General features: G+C 55.5%; 1 protein-coding gene across 5 annotated transcripts in view; it reads right to left on the bottom strand.

Moving 5' to 3' along the window:
* Positions 1-20,981, bottom strand: part of EGFR (epidermal growth factor receptor) — a 157,976-nt gene that overhangs the window by 53,492 nt on the left and 83,503 nt on the right. The window contains exons 1-2 of one of the 5 annotated variants that reach the window (XM_066238469.1): positions 6,157-6,218; positions 2,117-3,192 (exon numbers count right to left, since the gene is read on the bottom strand). The exons of 3 other annotated variants lie outside the window; for them this stretch is intronic. In XM_066238469.1, the coding sequence (XP_066094566.1) occupies positions 2,117-2,240 (124 nt within the window). In that variant the 5' untranslated portion in view covers positions 2,241-3,192; positions 6,157-6,218. Of the gene's footprint in view, positions 1-2,116; positions 3,197-3,780; positions 4,495-6,156; positions 6,219-20,981 lie in introns of those variants that run through there. One more of the 5 variants, XM_066238468.1, reaches the window with a different exon arrangement.

A 20,981-nucleotide genomic window follows, 5' to 3' on the forward strand; every position in this document is an offset into this window, starting at 1 on the left:
CCCGAATCCACTCAGACCATTTTGGAATCGCCTGAGCAAACGTGTAATTGTTTTAATTTGTTTTCTCAGCCGCCCATTAATGGCGTCCAAAGCCGTTGGGCGCCCACGTCAATCTGCCCCCTCGGCCTTCCGAGCTGGCTCTGCCCGTTTCCCCCTAGCGCGCCTCGTTCTGAAGCAGGAGCCACACATTTTTCTCTTCTTCTTTCTTCCTTATCGTTTCTTCATTTCTATAGTGACCAGGTCTGACTCCATCAAGAAAAAAAAAAAGAAAAAAAACAAACTACCGAAGATAGAATTTGTAAAAATCTGTGTTGATGGGTATGTTAATAAAATACGCTTTTAAAAAAAATGGAGAAGTGATCGCATATATGTACTAAGATTCTCAGGTTATCTGGGCTAAGAGGCTCTGTGAACGTTCTTTGAGAGTTGGAAATCATGGCCGAACCGTGAAGTCCCATAGACAGAATGTGTTAGACGGGCAAGTGACAGTGTGGTTTATCCACCTCCTTACTGTTCGGAACAGATCCACCTGGCTGCCCTCGGAAAACACCATGGAGATGGTTTCCAGATCTGGCTACACATGTTGCTTTTTGTTTTTCTTTTTGAATGTTGGTTTGGGGGAGTAAACTCATCCCAAAGCAAAATGTTACAAATTGTGATTAGAGGACCAGACTAGCCTATAACACCCAGGCAGCGGTGCCTCATGATAGGAAAGGACGAAAATCAGTGGCCGAGTCAGGACGAAATAATTAGGAGAACAATAAAAGGAAATACAAAGTCGCATTTGTATCACATTTTCATTGCGGGCTTGAATCCAAGGCTTTGTGACGTGGGCGTCTCATTATAATGGCGAGGATTTTTCTTTCTTTCCTTCCCCCCCCAAAAAAAACTTTATATCGTGTCGGTCATTCCTTCCTTATGGCATCTGATTTCATAACTGATGACTCGCTCTCAGCTTGTGGGCATCCGAAGATATTTAGTTGTCAAGCCCGAGTTTTTTCATCGATGCTGCAACTTGTAAACGCGCATGTGATACTCCAAATCCCTCTCAAATATTTGGCCATTTGCCACGTGTGTTATAGTATGCCCACTGGACTCAGCTTGCCAAGCTCTGGCATGTCCAACGCAGCTGCGAACTAAAGTAACTCTCATTAAGTGAACAAGCAGGAGACTTGCAAATAACATCTCTTTCATTTTTGACTTAGGAAACAGAACACTAAAACTGGTGAAATGCCATCCCCAGGATTCTGTTCCTAGTTGTTAAAATATCTCCAAGCCAAGTTTTGTGATTTAAATAGATACCAAGTAGAGTAAGGGTACCTTTGAATAGAGTGTCCACCCTCTTGGGTGTTAACTGGTGTTTCTGTACCCAGAAAGGTCAGTTCTATGAGGGATCGTGGAATATGTTTTTAGTGATACGGTCAGACATCTGTCAATAGGACAGTACCGTGATGGGGTGACCCTCAGCCAGTTGTCTCAGCTTTCTGGGTCTCAGTCTTCTCACTGGTGAAAATGGGACCAGCTCAGTGTATTTGACTGCAGGGCAGTCGTGAGCAGTAAGATCGTGGACATGGAAGTTTCACAGATCACAAATCTCTCTACTCTCGCGCTATCTACGGCAACCAAAATGCTGAAATCTTATTTTTCGCTTACAGGTCTTTAATGATACTAGCAAACGAGGCTTCCAACCCCTTAAATGCACTCAGCAGAATTACTGAGTCGTGTTGAAGTTTGGGGTGCTTGAATGTCTGAAATAAAAGACATCACTTTTCATCAGTATAGAATGTGGTCCAAAGAATGGTTCTGACAATAGAAATTTTAAAAAGTCTTTAACCGCGGGGCCCGCAATCTATTCGATTTTTTTTTTTTAAATAGGTAATTGGATGGTTAGCAAATCAGAAATGAATTAGATCTATTCTCGGACTCTCAGAAACTGGTTTGGATTCAAAAAGATTTTAGAAAGCAGTATCTACTCATCTTTTATTCATTCGAGCCAATAAATCTCTTGCGAGGACTGACGCTGTGCCCGGGAACGTGCTCTGGGTCAGCAGCCAGTGTCTCTGGCTGTCTGTGTTTTAAACATGTGGACACGCACTGGACAAAAATTTATGGATACCTCTGTGGGACTGGAGGATCCGTTGGCTGGATAGTGAGGGCTGAAGAGGGTGAGCAGGAGAGAGGACGGAACGCCGGATCTGGTTGGCAGACATCCCCGTGTGAAAATATAAACAGCAGTGCATTCCGTGTGCCCGGACTTTCCGGGCCAGAGTCCGAGGCAGCGCCTCCTCTCAGGCCTGGGTTCTGTCTCCCTCATCTCGTCGGCGTGACTGCTGCGTGCTCATGCTCCGGGGCTCTCCACACACGTGGGCATACTTTTGAGATGAGTAACACCAGCTCCCTTCCAGAAGTCTGCTGGCCAAACCCCCGACGCGGCCTTCGCCTCCACGCAGCTTCCGTGCTCCGAGCTGTGCTTTCTCGGAGGAGGGCCCCAGACCCGCCAGGGCAGGGCAGGGCAGGGCAGGGCAGCGCGGAGTCGGGGGCAGCATTCGCCCCTCAGGTTCTCCGGCACCCCAGTCTGCAAAGCTCTTCCCCCCGGAAGGCCACCGCCCACGCCTGCCTGCTCCCTGGTGCGCAGGGGGGTTACCGCTGAAGACCCCACGGAGGGAGGGTGGGTGTGCCCATCTCTGTTGCCTGGCCCTGTGGAAAGCCAGGGGACCTACAAGAATGGGGTGGCACAGCATGGGCCAGGGGTGGGCAAGGAAGTGGGGGAGATAGAAGTCCACCCTGGGGTGAAGTGTCAAGGACACACTGCTTGAACAGCGGGCTCAGAACCTGGCTCGAGACCTTACCTGGGGGCCTCTGCGGAACCTGACCCTGGGGGGGGGGCAGGGAACAGGAAACAGTGTGGCGGCTGCTGGCGGAGGGAGCGCATAGGAGCCCACGGGCCCCACGTTCCCCTCGGCCCACACTCGGCTCTCCCTGTCCCCCCCACAGCTCCTCACGGGACCCTCTAACGCCGTGTCAGGGTGCAGCCCTGCCCTTCCTGGAGATGCCCTCATGTTCTCCGTCACTGTCAGCGAGGCGACGAGCATGTGACGTGGGGCAGAGCCAACAAGACTTCCTGCTCCGGGCCTGGTCCCCGCCCAGCTCACATATTTTCTGTCTCACGTCCTCGCGGGCTCCCGTGACTCACTCCCTAAGGACAAAGGCTGAATCAGTGTCCCCACGGGCGGGCTGTGGACTTGCCGATGGAGCCGTCCTCCTCGAATGCATCGGAGTGCCACGCGTGACGGGGAGGCCCCATGGCAAGGTGGAGCCCTCAGGGGCCGCCGTGGCCACTGAGTGAGAGTTCACCCCGCGCCTGCTCTGTGGTCCGCCCCAGGGCCACGGGGCCGGGGGTGGACGGCTGCTGGTCCTCCTGTTCATTCACTTCCTCCGCCAGAGCACAGTCCATGGGAGAGGACCGTGACCGCTGCCAAGAATGAATCACAAGCCCTCACTGCTCTGGAGGAATAATGGATGGGCCCTTTGGGGAGATGACTCTGTACATGAAATAACCCCTGGGACACCCCAAAGCCATGCAAGGGACATGCTCATGGAACACTCATCAGAGGGAAGGGAGGTCGCCAAACTCCAGTTCTCTGGGACGGGAACGCCAGCGTCCCTGGTGACCGAGCACCGGGAAGTGTGACAGTTCACACTCAGCGTGGGAGCATCGGTGGCTCATCAGTGCCAGTTGCTGGGCTGGGCGATTTCAGGACGGACGGACCCACAAGGCACCTTTCCAAGAAGAACCGTTGTCTCCCACTTCTCCGGTTTGTGGGTGGACAGGTGACCCCCTCCGGGTTTTTCTATAGGTCCCTGTAACAGTTTCACTTCTGCGGCCATTCTTCCTATTGAACAGACTTCTGGGGAAGAGCCATCGTTGGCCAGGAAGTAAAAGATTTCCAGTGCAGAATGGAGGTGCGGGGTAAGGGCCCCGTTTGTCTTTTCTGCAGACAGATGCTGTTCCGGTTCGGCACAGCCCTGCGTGTCTACCCCCCCCAACCCCAAGATGGTTTAAATGTTCTTTTAATATTTTTCTTCTGTTATGACCCATCTTAAAAAAAATAACCAGTCCGTCCATAATGCACCACTGTGTTTGAAGGCTGTCTCTCTAAATAGACACGCATTTAAGTTGGTTTACCCATGAGCATTAAGGAAAAAAAACAAAAACAAAAAAAAACCCCACACCAGTAGCCACTCTCCCACCCCAAGTAACAAACCCAAACCCAAAGCCAATGACAACACCAGACATCTAAGCAAGGGGGCGCAAAGGGGGCGCTCCCTGGGACAGCAGGAGAGGCCATGACACCAGCCTCCCTTCTGGAAACACAGGGGCTGCCACCCTCGCCCGGGCATCACCCGCCCCGGGAAAGGCCACACCCGTTCCTCAGCTAGCCACAGTCGCACCCAGCCTCTGCTGTGGGGACCTCCGGACGGGCTCCCGCAGGACAACAGAAAAGCCCGAAGTGACACGCGGGGACCTTACAGAGGACGTCTGGGGCTCCCTGCGGGGGAGCCCACGGGGCCAAGGTCCGGAGTCTCCGCTGAGCTTTACCCGTGGGGCCGTCGGTACCGGCAGGCCTGGGGAAACGAAGAGGAGCCCTCGGGGGGCAGGAGGAGGCCCCGTCACTCTCAGGGAAAGAGCTGGGGGTGGGAGGTGGGGGCGGGGGTCCGCGGAGGGGGGACCAGGCTGACACACCTGAGATGTCTGAGCCGCGCCCCAGGTCTGAGCGTGCACGCTGCGGCTGAGACCGTCCCTGCACAGCGGGCATCGCGTCCTTGTGCCACCGGGGACGATGGGAAGCAATGGGAGGGGACCAGTGGCTCCACTGTCCAGCGAGCAGAGGTGACCAGCTGCTTTCTTTCAACGGAGAGGCACGCGTCAGGCCCTCCGCACAACCGCTCACACCGTCACTTCGTGTCGTTTTTGTCATACAGGGTTTGAAATGTCCAAACAGGAATGACCACAAGAACACGGGGTGATCAGCCACCTCCCCGCCCAGTTTTACTGACGACGGAACAACCAGCACACTTCTGTCCACCCCTGTCCATGGCCGGCGGCCGTGGGGTCACCAGGGCTAGGTGAGAACTCCGGGACCACCACAGCCGAGGCAACTTCTTGACCCTGTGGAGTCTCTCTGCCCTTCGTCCGTAATAACACAGGGTCCTACCTACGACCCTGGGGGAGGGGGGGAATGGGCGAGAGGGGAGAAGCCGCGGTCATCAGGGTACCCGACACGTGGCCGGCCCTTCATAAACATCGCTGGGACTGGAGTCGGAACCAAGCCTGGCCCGGGTCCCACTGGGATGAGTCGCTTCCTTCCTTCCCAGGCCTCTCGGGGCCCACCCCCCAGCCCTCCCCGCCTGCACTGCTGTGTGTGGCCTGGCCGGCGGCCCTCAGCTCTCTGGCCGCCGCGGGAGGAACAGCTGAAGCTGACCGCAGCCGGCCGGCCCGCCCAGGTCACAGGGACAAAACCGGGGCTCCAAAGGCACCCGGACCCCTTTCGGACCGGGCGGCCCAGGCCGGGCACCTGACACGGAGGAAGCCACACCACTGAGTGCCTGTGAGCAGAACCCCCCGAACAGCCCTGGCTTCCTGCTCAGAACGCTCCCTGCCCCCCCCACTACTTTTCATTTAGGAAGAGGCCCCCCTTGACCCTCTGGGGTGGTTTCCTAAGCACAGCTGGGCTCGTCGGGCCCTGTGCCCGCATGCCTTGTTAGTTGATGCTCCTTTCAAAACGCACAATTGTTTCCCAACTTACTCCTACTTAGTTTAAATACCCTTCGGTGTCATTTGAAAACGAGGGTGGGGGGAGGAAGGAAGTAGCAGTTCAAGAGGACGTACCCTGTCTTCTTGGGGGGGGGAGGCTGGGCCCTCTGCAACCCAGAACCCACTTCCGGGGGGGGGTCACCCAGCAGGAAAGACAGACTCGAAAGTCGCCGACAACCACTCAGTGACCTCGGGGACGCCCAAGCCAGGTTGCTGCCACCCAACATCTGGCCTCAAATACTACTATTTCTAGAAGGCATGAACCCCGCATGGGGGAGAGCTGTAACAGTTACAGTGACAGTTCTCACAGGTCACCGCTTGCTGTTGGGGGGGGGTGTCACCTGCCTGGAAGAAGAAGAGACGGTGGCCTCAGCAGGAGCTGGCCTTGCATTGCCACAGGAAGCGAATCTGAAGCCGCCTTTACGACTCCCCGGAACAGGGCTCCTAAGCTTCGTCTGAAGAGAGCAGGGAGGATTAGTATCTTGGGTCCACAGATCCCATGGCCTCTGTCCCTGACTCTCAGCTCCGCCGCGTGAGCGCCAAACCAGCCCTGGACGACAAGCGCAGGAACGGGCAGGACGCCGGCACATGCCAGCACGGCCTCAGTGATAAGGACCGGCGGCAGCTGGATCCGGCCCGTGGGCTGGACTTTGCCAACCTCTGTTTTAAAGGAAGGTCTCACAGGAGCTCAGATATGGCAGACGGTCTAAGTCTGGGCATACGGTGGCTCAACGAATGGTTTTTTCAGCGTCACCACGGTGGGAGATCAACCTGCCTTTGGTAGGAACGGTACTTCGGCTTTTGAACTTTGAACTTGTTCCCCGGGCTAGTGGTGGTATGAGGGACAGACTCCGGGATGCTGGCCAGCGGTGGCTGCAGCTCCCAGGCAGCCCGTAATCACGAGGGTCAACAACCGATCAGCTGCCGCGGACAGCATTGCCGGCCTTCCTGGACATTGTGTTCCCAGCACGGTGACGTTAGGCTGAGCTATAACGCTCAGTAGGTTGGGTGTCTTCAGTGCATGTTTGACCTAACCACATTTTCAGCGTGAGGATGGGTGTTATCAGGACACAACCAACCCCGTCATCGGTGGAGCAGCACCCGTGTCTGATTCAAAGTCCCTTTCTTCTGTCCTTTCTAGAAGATAAACCAGTGAAAGTGATTCACCTTCCTTTAAGGCCGAACTCTAAAAGGGCCTTCCCAGGGTCAAGATCCTTCTAGTTCATCATCAGCTCAACAGGGGACGGGAAGGGGACAGGGGCTGAGAGAGGATTGGAAGTGCAGGGGCTGGGATTGTTACCGATGTCGGTGAAGTCCTGTGTCTGGGTGTGGCGGCCCTGTGCGAGGCATCACTGACTTTTGGAACCGGACACACAGCTCCAAATGTCCCCACTACCTCTAGGAATCTTGGCTTTCCACATCCACAGCCAATGGTGGCCAAGTGGCTTCTCTGTTCTGAGTGACTAAGAGAGCTTGAATCTCGCTCAGAGGGTGTGGTGCAGTCCGTGTTTGCAATCACAGCTCTGTCACGGAATCCCTCCTGAGCGTGATCCGAAGCTGGTCCACCGGCCGTTTCCTCTGGCTGAGCCCAGAGGTTGCTTACTTCTCCTCTCCTGTGAGTCCTGCAGGGTATCCGACCACAGGGATTGTGTCTCTCTGCTTCTCCGACCCCCGGGGCTGTCCCCCCAGCCTTCCTCCACCTCCGTGGTCTTGGGAAGCGGGTGGATGTGTGTGTGCCTGCCTTCCTTCGCGGCAACATCCTCCAGAAAGATGCCCGGCCTCCCCAGCCGGACAGCTGCCTCTTCTAGATCTGCCTCCACTCATCCTCGGGGGGTGAGAGCGTTCTCTTGTCTCACGGCACATTCTGTCCCTTTAACAAGAAGCCTGTGTCACTGCGAATGACAGCAAACATTTCTGTTTTCCTTTCGTGTCCCTTTACTTTATTACCCTGGGACAGTCAGCAGGCAATAAAAGATGAATAACGATTTGCTGAATCACAGGAGTCTCTGCATAAACATCATATAGAAGTTTTCAGCAGCCCTGGTTGCCTTTCTTTTTCTTTTTTCTTTTTTTTAAGGTTTAATAACTCAACACAGCCGTTGAACAATGAAAATGGAATCCCCAGTGCATCTATTAATAGCAGGGCTGACGGTAAATTCCTCCCAAGCTGGACGAGAAAGTATTTTTCCTTGCTTGGTCTCTCTTAGGTTCCAGTTTCTATGGCACCCCGCTAACCTAACGCGGAGTCCAACGAGCTACCGACCGGAGGGCAGGGCTCTGCTGCTGGCCGCCCGTCTTCCGGCCGAATGGAATTGGCGATTTCAGCGGAGTGATGTCTTCCAAAAGACAGGCGTCCTTTGGAAGAACAGTCAAGGAAACCTCTTCCGGCCATCTAGGTTCCACGGTGCATCGTGACCCAAGAGAACACATAAAAAGAAGTCACAGGGTGGGGCTCACAAAACGTATTTCTTATCTCCTTTTGAGAAAAATTAAAAAGAAACTCAACCTTCCTTTTTTTTTTTTTTTTTGTTTTTTTTTTGTTTGTTTGTTTTTCATTTTTCTGAAGCTGGAAACAGGGAGAGACAGTCAGACAGACTCCTGCATGCACCCAACCGGGATCCACCCGGCACGCCCACCATGGGGCGATGCTCTGCCCACCAGGGGGCGATGCTCTGCCCATCCTGGGCGTCGCCATGTTGCGACCAGAGCCACTCTAGCGCCTGAGGCAGAGGCCACAGAGCCGTCCCCAGCGCCCGGGCCATCCTTGCTCCAACGGAGCCTTGGCTGCGGGAGGGGAAGAGAGAGACAGAGAGGAAAGCGCGGCGGAGGGGTGGAGAAGCAAATGGGTGCTTCTCCTGTGTGCCCTGGCCGGGAATTGAACCCGGGTCCTCCGCACGCTAGGCCGACGCTCTACCGCTGAGCCAAGCGGCCAGGGCCTCCTCTTTGTTTTAATATATATCTTGCTTCCGGAACCGATGGGGGCCTCTCTCCGTTGTTCACCTTTCGTTTGGAGCCTTCGCGGGTCAGTGCGGCAGGGGACGGTGACCCTGTTCCATCCTGACCATCATTCCAGGCCCAAGAATCCTGGAGTGGATTTCCTTGTCTCGTAGCAAGAAGCTACTTGATGTTTGTCCCCTTGGGGACACTTAGGATCTCCAGAGGCCATCCAGGCCGCTTGGGACCGGCAGAAGTGTCTCTCAGAACGCAGGAACTGTTCAGTGACCTTGGGGGACTTTCACTGAGATGCTCCCAGGCGAGGGAAGCGGCCTCACCCGTTTGCTGGGACCGCACGAGACTCCTGGGCGTTAAGGGAGAGGGGTGAGGTGACCGCCCGTGAGGATGGCTTACCCCACGCTTTGGGAGACGGGATCCCACGCCCGCCCTGGCATCTCTGGCTGTCCCCTTCAATCTGACAGGACATGTCAACGGAGATCAAGCCATTCCTGGCCACCTGGGGCTCTGCATGTCCCTGCAAGGCCGGTGCTGTGTGAGCTGGGTGTCCAGTGAGCCCTGTCATGGCTGGGAGGCCCAGGCCTCGTGAGCAATGGACATATTTCAATGGGCTGGTAATCCGTAATCGAAAGCACTTTTCTTGTTTGTTTTATTTTTGGCTTTTTTGAGCTGACGATCTGGTTATTGAGGCCAGGAAGAAGTGAAAAAAAAAAAAACAAAACCCCAAAACTGTGTAATGTGTGCTTTATGTCTTAACTGAACTCATCCTGAAGCTGTTTATTCTGGAGCTCCGTCAAGTTTTTAGACGGGGTGGGGTGGGAGCTGCAAGCTCAACGCCCCAGGGACCGGGGGAGGGGGGGCAGCTTCCAGTGAACCGATCCCTCTTCTGTTGGACGGCCACTCAAACCAGATATCCCCCCCCCCTCCCTGGAAGCTGAGAAAGTTTTCTACACAAGCACTTCTTTGTAAGCTCAATGAACTTTGACAAGCATTGGTGCGTATAGTTTAAGAAATACAGATGTTGTGTGGGAGGTCGTGAGGCTTTGAGGGGGTGGGGACGAGAGGAGGATAAAGGAGTCAGGTTGTGGATGTCCCCATCCTACCACCCCCCCCCTTTGGAAAATGTGGTAACACTTTCTTTCACAGAAAAAAAAAGCACATCAGTTTTCCGAATTGCTAAAACGTGTACATTGTTTTGTAGAACAAATAGAGAAAGCCATGTGTTTTTTTTTGGGGGGGGGGTGGTAGAGACCAGACTGGTCTATCTCCTTCCTCCTAAAGAGACCCCCCAGGTCTTTGTAATGGGATGGGGGTATCCATCTGGAATTGGAATTGTATGCTTGCAGAACAGTCCAAAAGTCGGGGAGCAGCACCAAGCCATTCATCCGAACGCAAGCTCAATCTGCAGCAGAAAGACAACACCCCAAATATTAGGGAACAAGTCGGAGGAAGGATCGATGTGTCCAGGAATAAAGGATCTCATTCATAATTAGGCAGTGAATGAATTTTCACTGAGAGGTGGTTTTTACCAGTAGGAATAGACTTGCCCCACCCCCAACTCACCCCACCCCCACCCAAGTGTATTCACTGAGCATGGAGTGTTGATTTGAGGTTAAGGGGGGGAGGGTTTGGGTTTTACTACATGTTTGTGGCTCTTTCGGAGGACAATTCCTAAGCAAATTTTAAACCCCAAATCCCACAATACTTTTTTCATATAATGAATGCTCTATTCTTTATACACCCAATCCACTTTACAAATAAAAAAACATTTACAAAATGCTTTACAGCTTTGTCCTGCAAATAACCTAGGCTCTCTAATTCATGTCTGCCTAATACTTAAGCTATTAATATATATATATCTCAACCTAACAGGGAAACCTGCTGAGAATGAAGCCCGATAGAGCGAAGAAGCCCTTTGCAACTTTTGTCCCCAAGTGGCTTCTATGCCAGAAGCTACCCAGAGCCAGCTCCCAGCTCAAGTAACACGTCCCCTAGTCCTTCTCGCAGCCGACACTCACGGAAAATCCTCCCAGCGGGCACGGTGCCCACTGGGGCAGAGCGCGGCCTGGTGGGAGCCCGTGGGTTCCTGCTCCATGGGCACAGCTGGTGTCACCTTGGGCAGAGGACGCCTCCTCCCTGAGCCTCCCTGTCCTCATCGGTGAGATGAGGGTAAAAAGTGCCCCCCTGCCAGGGGGGGGTCCTCACAAGGATTAAGACTGCTGTTCATGCCTGACCAGGCGGTGGCGCAGTGGACAGAGCGTCGGACTGGGATGCGGAGGACCCAGGTTCGAGACCCTGAGGTCACCAGCTTGAGCATGGGCTCATCTGGTTTGAGCAAAAAGTTCACCAGCTTGGACCCAGGGTTGCTGGCTCGAGCAAGGGGTTACTCGGTCTGCTGAAGGCCCGCGGCCAAGGCACATATGAGAGAGCAATCAATGAACAACTAAGGTGTCACAATGCGCCACGAAAAACTAAAGATCGATGCTTCTCATCATTCCGTTTCTGTCTGTCTGTCCCTGTCTATCGCTCTCTCTGTCTCTGAAGATGGTTGTTCATTTCTAGGAAACAGTGTCTGGCTTAGGTAAGCCATGGCCGCCCTCATCACCCGTCGCCGCCGCGAGCTCCAGGCCCGAGCCGGGCAGGGACAGCTGCTCTGCCCTTTCGTCCCATTTCCTGCTACCCTGACCCTCTCTGGGTGGCCTGCAGGCTCCCTTCTCCGACCTGCACCTTGGATCTCAGCGGACATCCGTGGTGGGGAGACCTGCAGCTCCCCACGCTCCCGGCGAGGCCCCGTGAAACCAAGCACACGGCGAGTGTGCGAGGGCACCCCCCACATCTGTTTTATCAGATCAGAAGTCCCCAAACTTTTTACACAGGGGTCCAGTTCACTGTCCCTCAGACTGTTGGAGGGCCGCCACATACAGTGCTCCTCTCACTGACCACCAATGAAAGAGGTGCCCCTTCTGGAAGTGCTGCAGGGGACCGCAGCACTTAAATGGCCTCAGGGGGCTAGATGCGTAGTCCGGGGATGTCTGCATCAGATACATAGGATGAAAGGAATGATTACACTAAGGACTCTAAGTAGATTTTAAACACAACATTTTTAGTTGCTTCGACAGCTACCTACGCGCCAAAGAACGCCTCTCTCAATTCCTTAGTTTTCACCCGAATGGCGCCATCATTCCATGAACCTTCCCGGGCCAGCCCAGGGAGGATCTGCAGCCACGCATCACATTCTTATTTTTTCCACGTTAAGAAATGGAAGACACAATCTGGTAAAAAGGAGAATCCAGGGCTATCATCTTCAATACCCCCTATGGCCAGCCAGTCTGACTAGAAGGAACTGGACAGCAAGGGGCCACAGGCACAGAACAGACCCTGCCAGGGTGCTCCCAGTCCAGGTCCCCTGTCACAGCAGGGGGGACACAGACACAGGGTCAGACAGCTGAGTGAACCACAGCAAACGGTTGGTGGCGTCTGTTAAATGCCTTCTGATTCTCACAAGGGGAAGTCCTTCTAACAATGGAAGTTCACTGCTCCGAAGTTACCCAGGAAAGCTCCACCATCTCAGACAAAAGACAGACAGAACCACCCGTTCTAGCGCCGAGTGTCATTCCTCGCTGGTGTGGAACGGACACTGTCGGAACCAGGAGTTCCGTGGAGAGGCAGAACGTGACAGTGCTGGTGGTGGGGGGGCCGGGGCGAGGACGGGGGTGCGGAAGACAGGGTCACAGGAGGCCTGGCTCCAGCCACCTGGGTATGGGACAAATGAATGAAATCCCTAGAACCCGGGGTGGGGGTGGGGTGGGAGGAGACCTTTCGACTCTTCCCGTCAAGGAAAGGCGAAGAGGCCGAGACGTTTCGCTGACGGCCAGGCCGTCAGCTGAGAGAAGAGAGGACGCTGGCTGCTGCGGAGGCCGCTTGTGGCTGCACCCGTCTATGCTCTCCGAGCTCTGGGAGGTGTGGGTTTTCCAGTGAGGAGAAGTTTTTTTGTTTCAGTGTTCTGCCGGGGGCTTCACCACCCCGCACAGCCCGAGACATTCCCCGGTGTTGTAAGACTTGGATCTGGTTCATGGAATCTTCCCTGCTTTCCAAACAGATGACCTCTTCACTAGAAGATTCAGTTATCTCCCCCACACACACACACACCCCAGCCCTGTCAACCGGCCCAGCAAAGTCCTAACTTGCCACAGACAGGCGGGCGGTTCACTCTACCCGAAAACACAGTTATCTAACCTCCCAAAAATGACACCTGGCAGGTTCCTCACCCTCACGCCATTCGATGCACCCCCATCAGCCTGTCTTGCTACCAGCCGTATAAATCACACCTTTTCAGTCTGAAGGCCCCCTAGCCGGTGGAAAATCACACACTAACAGGCAGCCCGGCGAGCTGGGCCCAGGGAGTGCTGGAAGGTGTGCACGTTCCAAGGAGGAGGGAGGAGTTCATGCCTCGTCCCCCACAGTTCACTGGGCCCGGATGAGCCCCAGGCCCCAAGCTTGTTGCCGTGGAAGCGAGCAAAGGGTCCTGGCCCGCATGGCGCTGACAGTCTAGGAAGGGAGGCAGACAGGCCCTGGGCGTCCCATCCTGGCACGGATGGGCTGATGGTTTCTCTGAGGGGTGATTTCCACATACCTGTCCGCGTGGGGTCATGCATTCTCTACTCTACAAAGCGAATAACTTCCAGATGAAAGAAAGGAGGGATGATTTGTCCAGCCAAGAAAGGACTTGAATGAAGTTGCTCAGTGGCCATGCAGGGAGCGAGGTCATCCCTGCAGAAGGCCCGGAAGCAGAGACCAGTCTCACACAGACACATACACAGACAGACACACACAGACACACACAGACACAAAGACACACACAGACACAAAGACACACACAGACACAAAGACACACACACACAGACACACAGACACAGACACATACACACACATACACATGCACAGACACACACAGAGACACACACATAGACACACACACATAGACACACATACATAGACACACAGACACACAGACACACACACAGACACACATAGACACACACAGACACACACACAGACACACACACATAGACACACACACAGACACACACACAGACACACACACACAGACACACACACACAGACACACACACACACACAGGAGCCGTCTCCGGCCATCACTTGTGTCGACAGTCGCACCAAGCAGCCTTGGAGAGCAGGCTGGAGCTCGTCCTGTCCTGGTGCCCCTGCCAGAGAGCACGGCACCTGAGCTCACCGAGTCCCACACGGTGATGGGAGACAGACTCCGAGAAAGAACCGCTTGGTCGGGTCAGGTGGATGGTCCTCGGGTCCACTCACGCTCGCAAGAAACCGACGATTCCCCACCCGTATCCAGCCCCCCCCCCCAGTTAGCGCACTGACCTCAGCAGTATTGGTCCTAAGTTAGGACCCTCATCCAGAGCTTCTGAAACCCTAACGGGCACAGCAGTTACCGGGGGATTCGGTCAATTGCAGACTCGGAGACCCCCAGGGGCCCGGGACGCTGCATTGCTAACGAGCTCCCAGGGAAGGATGCATCCTCACAACGGTCACCCCCCCCCCCAGCAACAGAGAGCGTCTCCCCACGGGAGAGGCCATCAAAGACACTACGGAGAGATCAAGGTGACAGAGGACTGGGCAGGGTCCCCCAGCCAGGTGACAAAAGCAGACACCGTGTTTTCAAATACCGCAAAAGGGCTGGGCAGATGAGAGGGGCGGAAAAAGCACATGCTAGATTTAGCAACAGAGAGCCCAGAGGTACATTCCCCGCACCTTCCCCAGACGGGCTTCTGTGCGTGGTGAGAAGAGAGAGAACTGCCTTCTGGAGAAATCCAGACACTGAGTAGGAGAAAATGCCCGGTGATGTTTCTTCCCACATTGTCTGCTGTAGCACGCCGGGGGTGGGGGTGGGGGGACACGCCCAAGAACGCGGTGGACTGCTCGCTCTCAGCAGGAAGCCCGCTGTGGCCGGCGCTGGGCGCTACCCCCTCATTCGGAGCCCTGACCCCAAGGGCCCCCATGGCTTCCTGAGGGTCACATGTTCCCCAGGCTGCGGCAGCCACGAGCAGGAGCCCTCCCTTGCTCGTGCTCGCTGCTGCGGTTTCACAGTCATGTGCCCCTTCCACGTGGGCGTTGGGAAGCGTGGGTTTTCCCAGGGGAAACGCCCCTCCCGTCTGGGTGGCTTCTTCTCTTGTTGGGCACGATGACGTCACCTCCACTCACCTGTCCGCTCGGTAAGCGCGTAGGGGTCTGCAAAGGTGGCAGGGGGACTTTTCACCACATCCCTATCCCACCAGATCGGCCATGGGGACCGAAGGAGCCAGCGCGCTGCCCTTCGAATTCGCCCCGGAGTGCCGTTCCTGGGGGGCAGGCGGGACGGCAGTCCTTTGGGGGTGAGTGCGAACAGTTTGGGGATGTCAGGAGCTGCGGATGTCAGAAGTCACTCATTGCTTCACGGCCAACTTGCGTCGTCACGATGAGAGGCAGCAGAGGGGGTGGGACTAGCGTTAGAATGAGAACGGGGGGGGGGGTCTGCGTGGGGGTCACAGCCACCTGCAGGGTCCCGGGGACGCACTGAACTTCTCGGAGGCTCGGTTCCGGTTTCAGTGAGTTGTCGGGCAGGGTGATCTCCGAACTGGCTCGTAAGGTTACCCTCTGTGATTTTAGAACGGGCCATGGGAAAACTGAAAATTCACGTTACCCAGGAGGAAAACCAGGCACAGGAGACCGCAGGCCAGCATCTCGCCCTTGGTCACAGCTGATCCTGGCCTGGGGCCACACCCAAGCCCTACGCTTTGCTGATGGAAGCAAGCTCTTCCGTAAAACGTACATGCGTGTTAAAATCAAACACAAGGCTGGATCTAGCATGCGTCTGGGCCTAACTGCAGCGGGGCTGTCACTGAATCTTTACCAGTCCTGTCCTTCATCCCGATTTTACAAAAAGGGAAACTGAGATTTGGAGATAAGTCACTTGTTACCGTAGCAAGGGGCAGAAGCAATATGAAGTATGGAGAAAAAGGAAAGAAGCCATGGGTACAGTCTTTTCTTTTTTCTTTTTTTCCCCCCTGAAGTTAGAAGCAGGGAGGCAGACAGACAGACTCCCACGTGCTCCCGACCGGGATCCACTGGCATGCCCTCTAGGGGGCGATGTTCTACCCATCTGGGGCATTACTCCGTTGCAACCAGAGCCATTCTAGTGCCTGAGGCAGAGGCCATGGAGCCGTCCTCAGCGCCTGGGCCAACCTTGCTCCAATGGAGCCTTGGCTGTGGGAGAGGAAGAGAGAGACAGCGAGGAAGGAGAGGGGGAAGGGTGGAGAAGCAGATGGGCGCTTCTCCTGTGTGCCCTGGCCGGGAATTGAACCTGGGACTCCTGCACGCCAGGCCGACGCTCTACCACTGAGCCAACCAGGCAGGGCCAAGTAGGGCCTTTTCAGAGCAGTGTTTTCTGCCCTGACTACATATTAGAGCCCGTGGGGTTTTTTAATCCTCTGCCACCCTGGCAGTGCCCAGACGCAGGACATCAGAATGTTTGTCCCACCCTCCCCAGGCAGCCCCAGGCCGGTGTGCTGCTTCGAGGTTTGTGGGCATTTTAGACGGGATTTGACTTCATATCCAAAACACTCCAGAGTTCAAACACAGCCCTGCTTCTTATTAGAGCACCTTGGGGTCACGGTCAAAGCTAAGTGTGCAGGGATGTCTGTGTCAGAACTGGACTTCTGAGAACTTGCAGGGCCGGAAGGCTGGACAGAAGCTGGACGTCCACGCTGTGTTTCTGGTCCGCGCGTGGACACAACCGAAGCTTTCAATGCCTGTCCCCTTGACTGATTTCCTCACGGGAGGAGGGCCATTGGGAAACTGTGGGGGACGTAGGAGGGGACTTCTCTTGTCTACAGGACAAAAGCTTGATGTTTGTACACATCCAAGATGTCACACTTTCAGAGGGACAACAGAACCCAAACTGCCCTCCTGCCAGCACCTGGGCCAGGGGTCGGGAACTTATGGCTCACGAGCCAGATGTGGCTCTCTTGATGGCTGCATCTGGCTCGCAGACAAATCTTTAATTAAAAAAAAAATAACGTTAAAAAATATAAAACATTCTCACGTATTACAATCCATTCATTTCCTACCACTCATGTTCCTGGTTGCGGGTGGCTGGAGCCAATCACAGCTGTCCTCCGGGACAACACCACATTTTTATTGGATAATGCGTCACATACACGGGTCGTTGTACGGCTCTCGTGGAATTACATTTTAAAATATGTGGCGTTCATGGCTCTCTCAGCCAAAAAAGGTTCCCGACCCCTGGGCTAGGGAGCACCTGAGCTCTCCCGTGTTCCCAGCTGTTTCACCAGGGACCTAAAAGGAAACTAGAAGTTGTTTTTGTGGGATCAACACGGCTCCCGAGTGCTCACCGCGCTGGGCACGCACGTACCTTAATTTAGTCACCACGTCACGGGATGAGTTACTGCTATCGGACGGTGTCATTGTTAGTCAGATGTCCAGGGAACGAGCTGTTCTAGGCATTGAACTTTCTACTGAACTGAAGGTTGAGTCACAAAGCCTCTTTCTATTTATTGATTTTTTTTAGAGAGAGAGGAGTGAGAGAGAGAGACAGAGAGAGAGAGAAGGGGGAGGAACAGGAAGCATCAACTCCCATATGTGCCTTGACCAGGCAAGCCCAAGGTTTCGAACTGGCGACCTCAGTGTTCCAGGTCGACGCTTTATCCCACTGCGCCACCACAGGTCAGGCCTAGGACAAAGCCTCTTTCTAACTCAACTTTTGAGAAAGACTCTCAGGTGTGCGGGGGAATCCCGGTTCCGCCCCTGTGGACAGTTTGCCTTCCTACTGCTTGAGGTTCCAGAGTTTGGTCCAATTATCTTCCTCTTTTGGGCTCTCAAAAGACCAGTTTTGGGCACCCCGGGTCTACAGGGCAGAGTCTGATCTGCCTTCAATAACTATCTCAGGGCCACCCCGATACCATGGCCGCCTGTCGTAGAAGACCAAGGCACCGGTGGCAGCCCGCCGTGTGAGCGCAAGGCTGTGTGACATCAGGAAAAGTCCCCCCAGGACTGACGGTGGGGGGAGGGGGGATAGATTCCAGCCCAAGGACAACGCCCCTAAACACCTGTGTGACCTTGGCCAGTCACAAAAGCCCCCGTGGGCAGCAACTTCACAGCCTATGCAAGGATCGTGGAGACATCACATTTCAAAGTGTTCCCATCTGTGGCTTCTGATTTTGCAATTCGAAAGGGCTCACTTTTTTCTTTTCTTTTTTTTTTTTTTTCCTGTGGGACTGCTAACGCCCAGACGCGGTGGCCCGAGTCCCCTCTGATTTGGAAGTGAGCTGGGCCACCGTCCACCCTGCCCCCTCTGCCTCACAGCCTGCCAGGGAGCCCCCGTGCTCTCAGGCTGAGGCCATGTCTAGACGACGACGCTAAAGCCCTTGATTGAAAGTGACAGCCCCCCCAGCTAATCATCTGTTTGTTTTGACCCCAAATTACGGGCTTGAGCCACGGAGCCCTCCCGCCAGCTGCCTCCGCCGCCGCCTGGTTGTTGTGCTGTCGCGGTTGGCCCGGACTCTGTCACCTGCCATGCCGGGGACGAGGGAAGACGACTCAGCCGCAGCCGTCAAAACGTCACGACCCTGTCTCCCTGGACAGTGCCGGCGACGACGGCAGCACAGGAGTGCGTGAGATGCAGGAGGCGGAAGCTTTTTTGTCACGTCACACCGGGGGGTCAGCTGCAAGGACAGGCCCCATTCTTGTGGCTGTAGTGCTGGGTTTTGTCCAATCTCAGACCGAGTCGGTAAAAGGCAGCGAATCTTGTGCCCTGAGCGACCGAGGGCTCTCTGGGAGGCTGGAGAGCCCAGGGGCTCGGGTTCGCCTCCCCGGGGGTTCCTGGGCTCGCTCTGTCTTGTCATCGTGTGACATCTCCAGCTCAGCCCTCCCCCCTCCCCCTGCTCTCGCTCGTGTCCCCCTCCCAACGTCAGTCCTGGGGGGCCTCTCAGGTTAAATGCGGTAACACGCACAGAGGCAGTCAGTTAGCCCTGAGCCTGGCACGGATCTATGCCCTTCACCTCCTGCCTGTTTAAAGAAAACAACAACTCGCTCTCCCTGGCCCGGTCCCAAGCCCTCCTCAGTGTGGTGTTTGTGCGGTCCCTCCCGGGTGGGCCGCTCACGCAGGCGCCCGGGGTGTGTGCAGAGCTCGGAGACAAAGGGGCCCACCCCACGACTCGGGGTGACCCTCGCCTGTTTCCCGTCTTATCAGAATTTAACTTAGTTCACTGAAAACTCGTTCACTCCGGAAGCCAGACAGCTCTGTGCGCCTCCAGATCAAGGAATTCACGGCGAATAAGATTCTTATCCCATCCGGAGAGCCAGCGCGCTGTTCATGGTGTTTCAGGCCGCGTTTTGGGGTGTTCGAATCCGACCTGCACTTAAACCGCTGCCTTTATTCAAGACGGCTGGTCGGTGAGGTCCCGCCCCGGAGCCTGCCCGCACCCGTGGTCACGACGGGCTCAGGAGGCTGAAACCCAAGGCTAATACTAATACTAATTAATTAAAAAAAGAAAAGAAAAAAAGGGGTGAGAGTAAAAGAAACAAAACAAAACAAAAACCCCAAACAAAGCAAGCAAACAAGACGAGACCCGCCCCGCAGAGCAGCTGCTCCGAAACCGGTTCCCATGGATTGCAGATCAGACCCCGGCTGACTGAGCCCCAGACCACAAAATGTCTGCAGAATGGAGCAGACGCACTTGGGCTGCAGTGCACTGTGCTGTCAGACGCGGGTCCCGCCGGGTCAGGGGCCGCGGCGGCCCTGCCCGGCCCGGCCCGGCCCAGCCCGGCCCGGGAGAGGGCACCACGTGGCCCCCAGCCCAGCTGGCAGGGGTTCTTGGGAAGAGAGCCGTCAGCTGTCTCCTAGCATTCAGCGATTCCAAATCCAATTTCTATGCTTTCTGAATCAGTTCCTGGGATATAAATGGCAGGGCGGGGGGCTGGGGCTGGGGGGTGGGGGGCCGGGGGTGGGAAGCGACAACAAGCAGGCGTCCCAGAATAAAAGCCGTGGACGTCTGGAAACCCCCCAAAAACGGCTCTCACTGGGAGGAAGCTTTTCCGAAGGCACTTGAAGGCCCTTCCGTGTCTGCAGACTGCCAACGGAAAATGAAATCACTCCCTTCTTGGCTGGGAAAGCCTCCTCCAGCTACTCACACCTGGGACCAAGATCTGCCAGGGGCCAGCTGGTCATTGTGCCAAGGCAGGGTGGCCGGTGGCCAGCCAGAGAGGCGGGAGAGAAAGGAGTGCGGCTCCAACACGGGTCCCGAGTCGAGTCTGAAAAGCGGGACTTGAAATGCGACTTCCGGACACGGAAACCCAGTCGCGAGGAGGCAGAGAGTTGCCCGGGTCCCCGCCCGCCCCCGTCCCTGAAGAAATGGTCTCGTATGAATTTCTGGGTTGTGGACACTTGGCTAATGGAGCTGTAAACAATTGGATCCTCTTAGAAACATTTAAGATTCGACACACAAAGGCCTGTCAGTCACGGAGGCTGGTGCCACCCGTGGTGTGCCAACCTCCCTGCCCGCTTTCCCCGGTGGTGGCGGGGGGCCTGGGAGGGCGGCGCCGTGCGGAGGGCCTGCCCCCCGAAGGCCGCGCAGGGCAGGAGGGCAGCTGAGCCCCAGGGGCACGCTTCTGTTCTGTTACCTGCTGGGGTGATGGGGGACGAGCTCACAGAGATCCCCTCCTGTCCCTCCAGCTATGTCCCCATGGCCGCTGGAAACGTCTCTCCCTGTGGAAGTTCTCCTAAGATGCCTGGGACTCTTCTCCGACCCCCTTCTCCCACAGAGCCTTATTAAGATGAGAATCGCACCCCCTAACAGTGTCGTGGAGACTTCTCTGTCTCTCGCCCCCTCCCCCCCCCCCCCCCCCGCCACACGTCCACGGCTGGCTGTCTCTGGAACGAACCGTGCTCGGGAGCCACGCGTGGAGACGGCACCACCACCAGCCTGGGTGCGGGACCCGGCCTTCCTCTCCCTGTCGAACGGCCCCGAGACACTGTTTCGGTACTCTGCTCAAAACGAGAGTGATTTTATGTCTGTTTTTCTTTTTCTTTCTTTCTTTAGTTTTTTTTTTTTGAAGTACCAAACAGGCCTCTTTGCCATGCAAATAAACCCATGCCCGCACTCCTAGGCCCCCGACGGAT

Source organism: Saccopteryx bilineata, chromosome 7, assembly GCF_036850765.1.
Source record: "Saccopteryx bilineata isolate mSacBil1 chromosome 7, mSacBil1_pri_phased_curated, whole genome shotgun sequence".
NCBI classification, from domain to species: Eukaryota; Metazoa; Chordata; class Mammalia; order Chiroptera; family Emballonuridae; genus Saccopteryx; species Saccopteryx bilineata.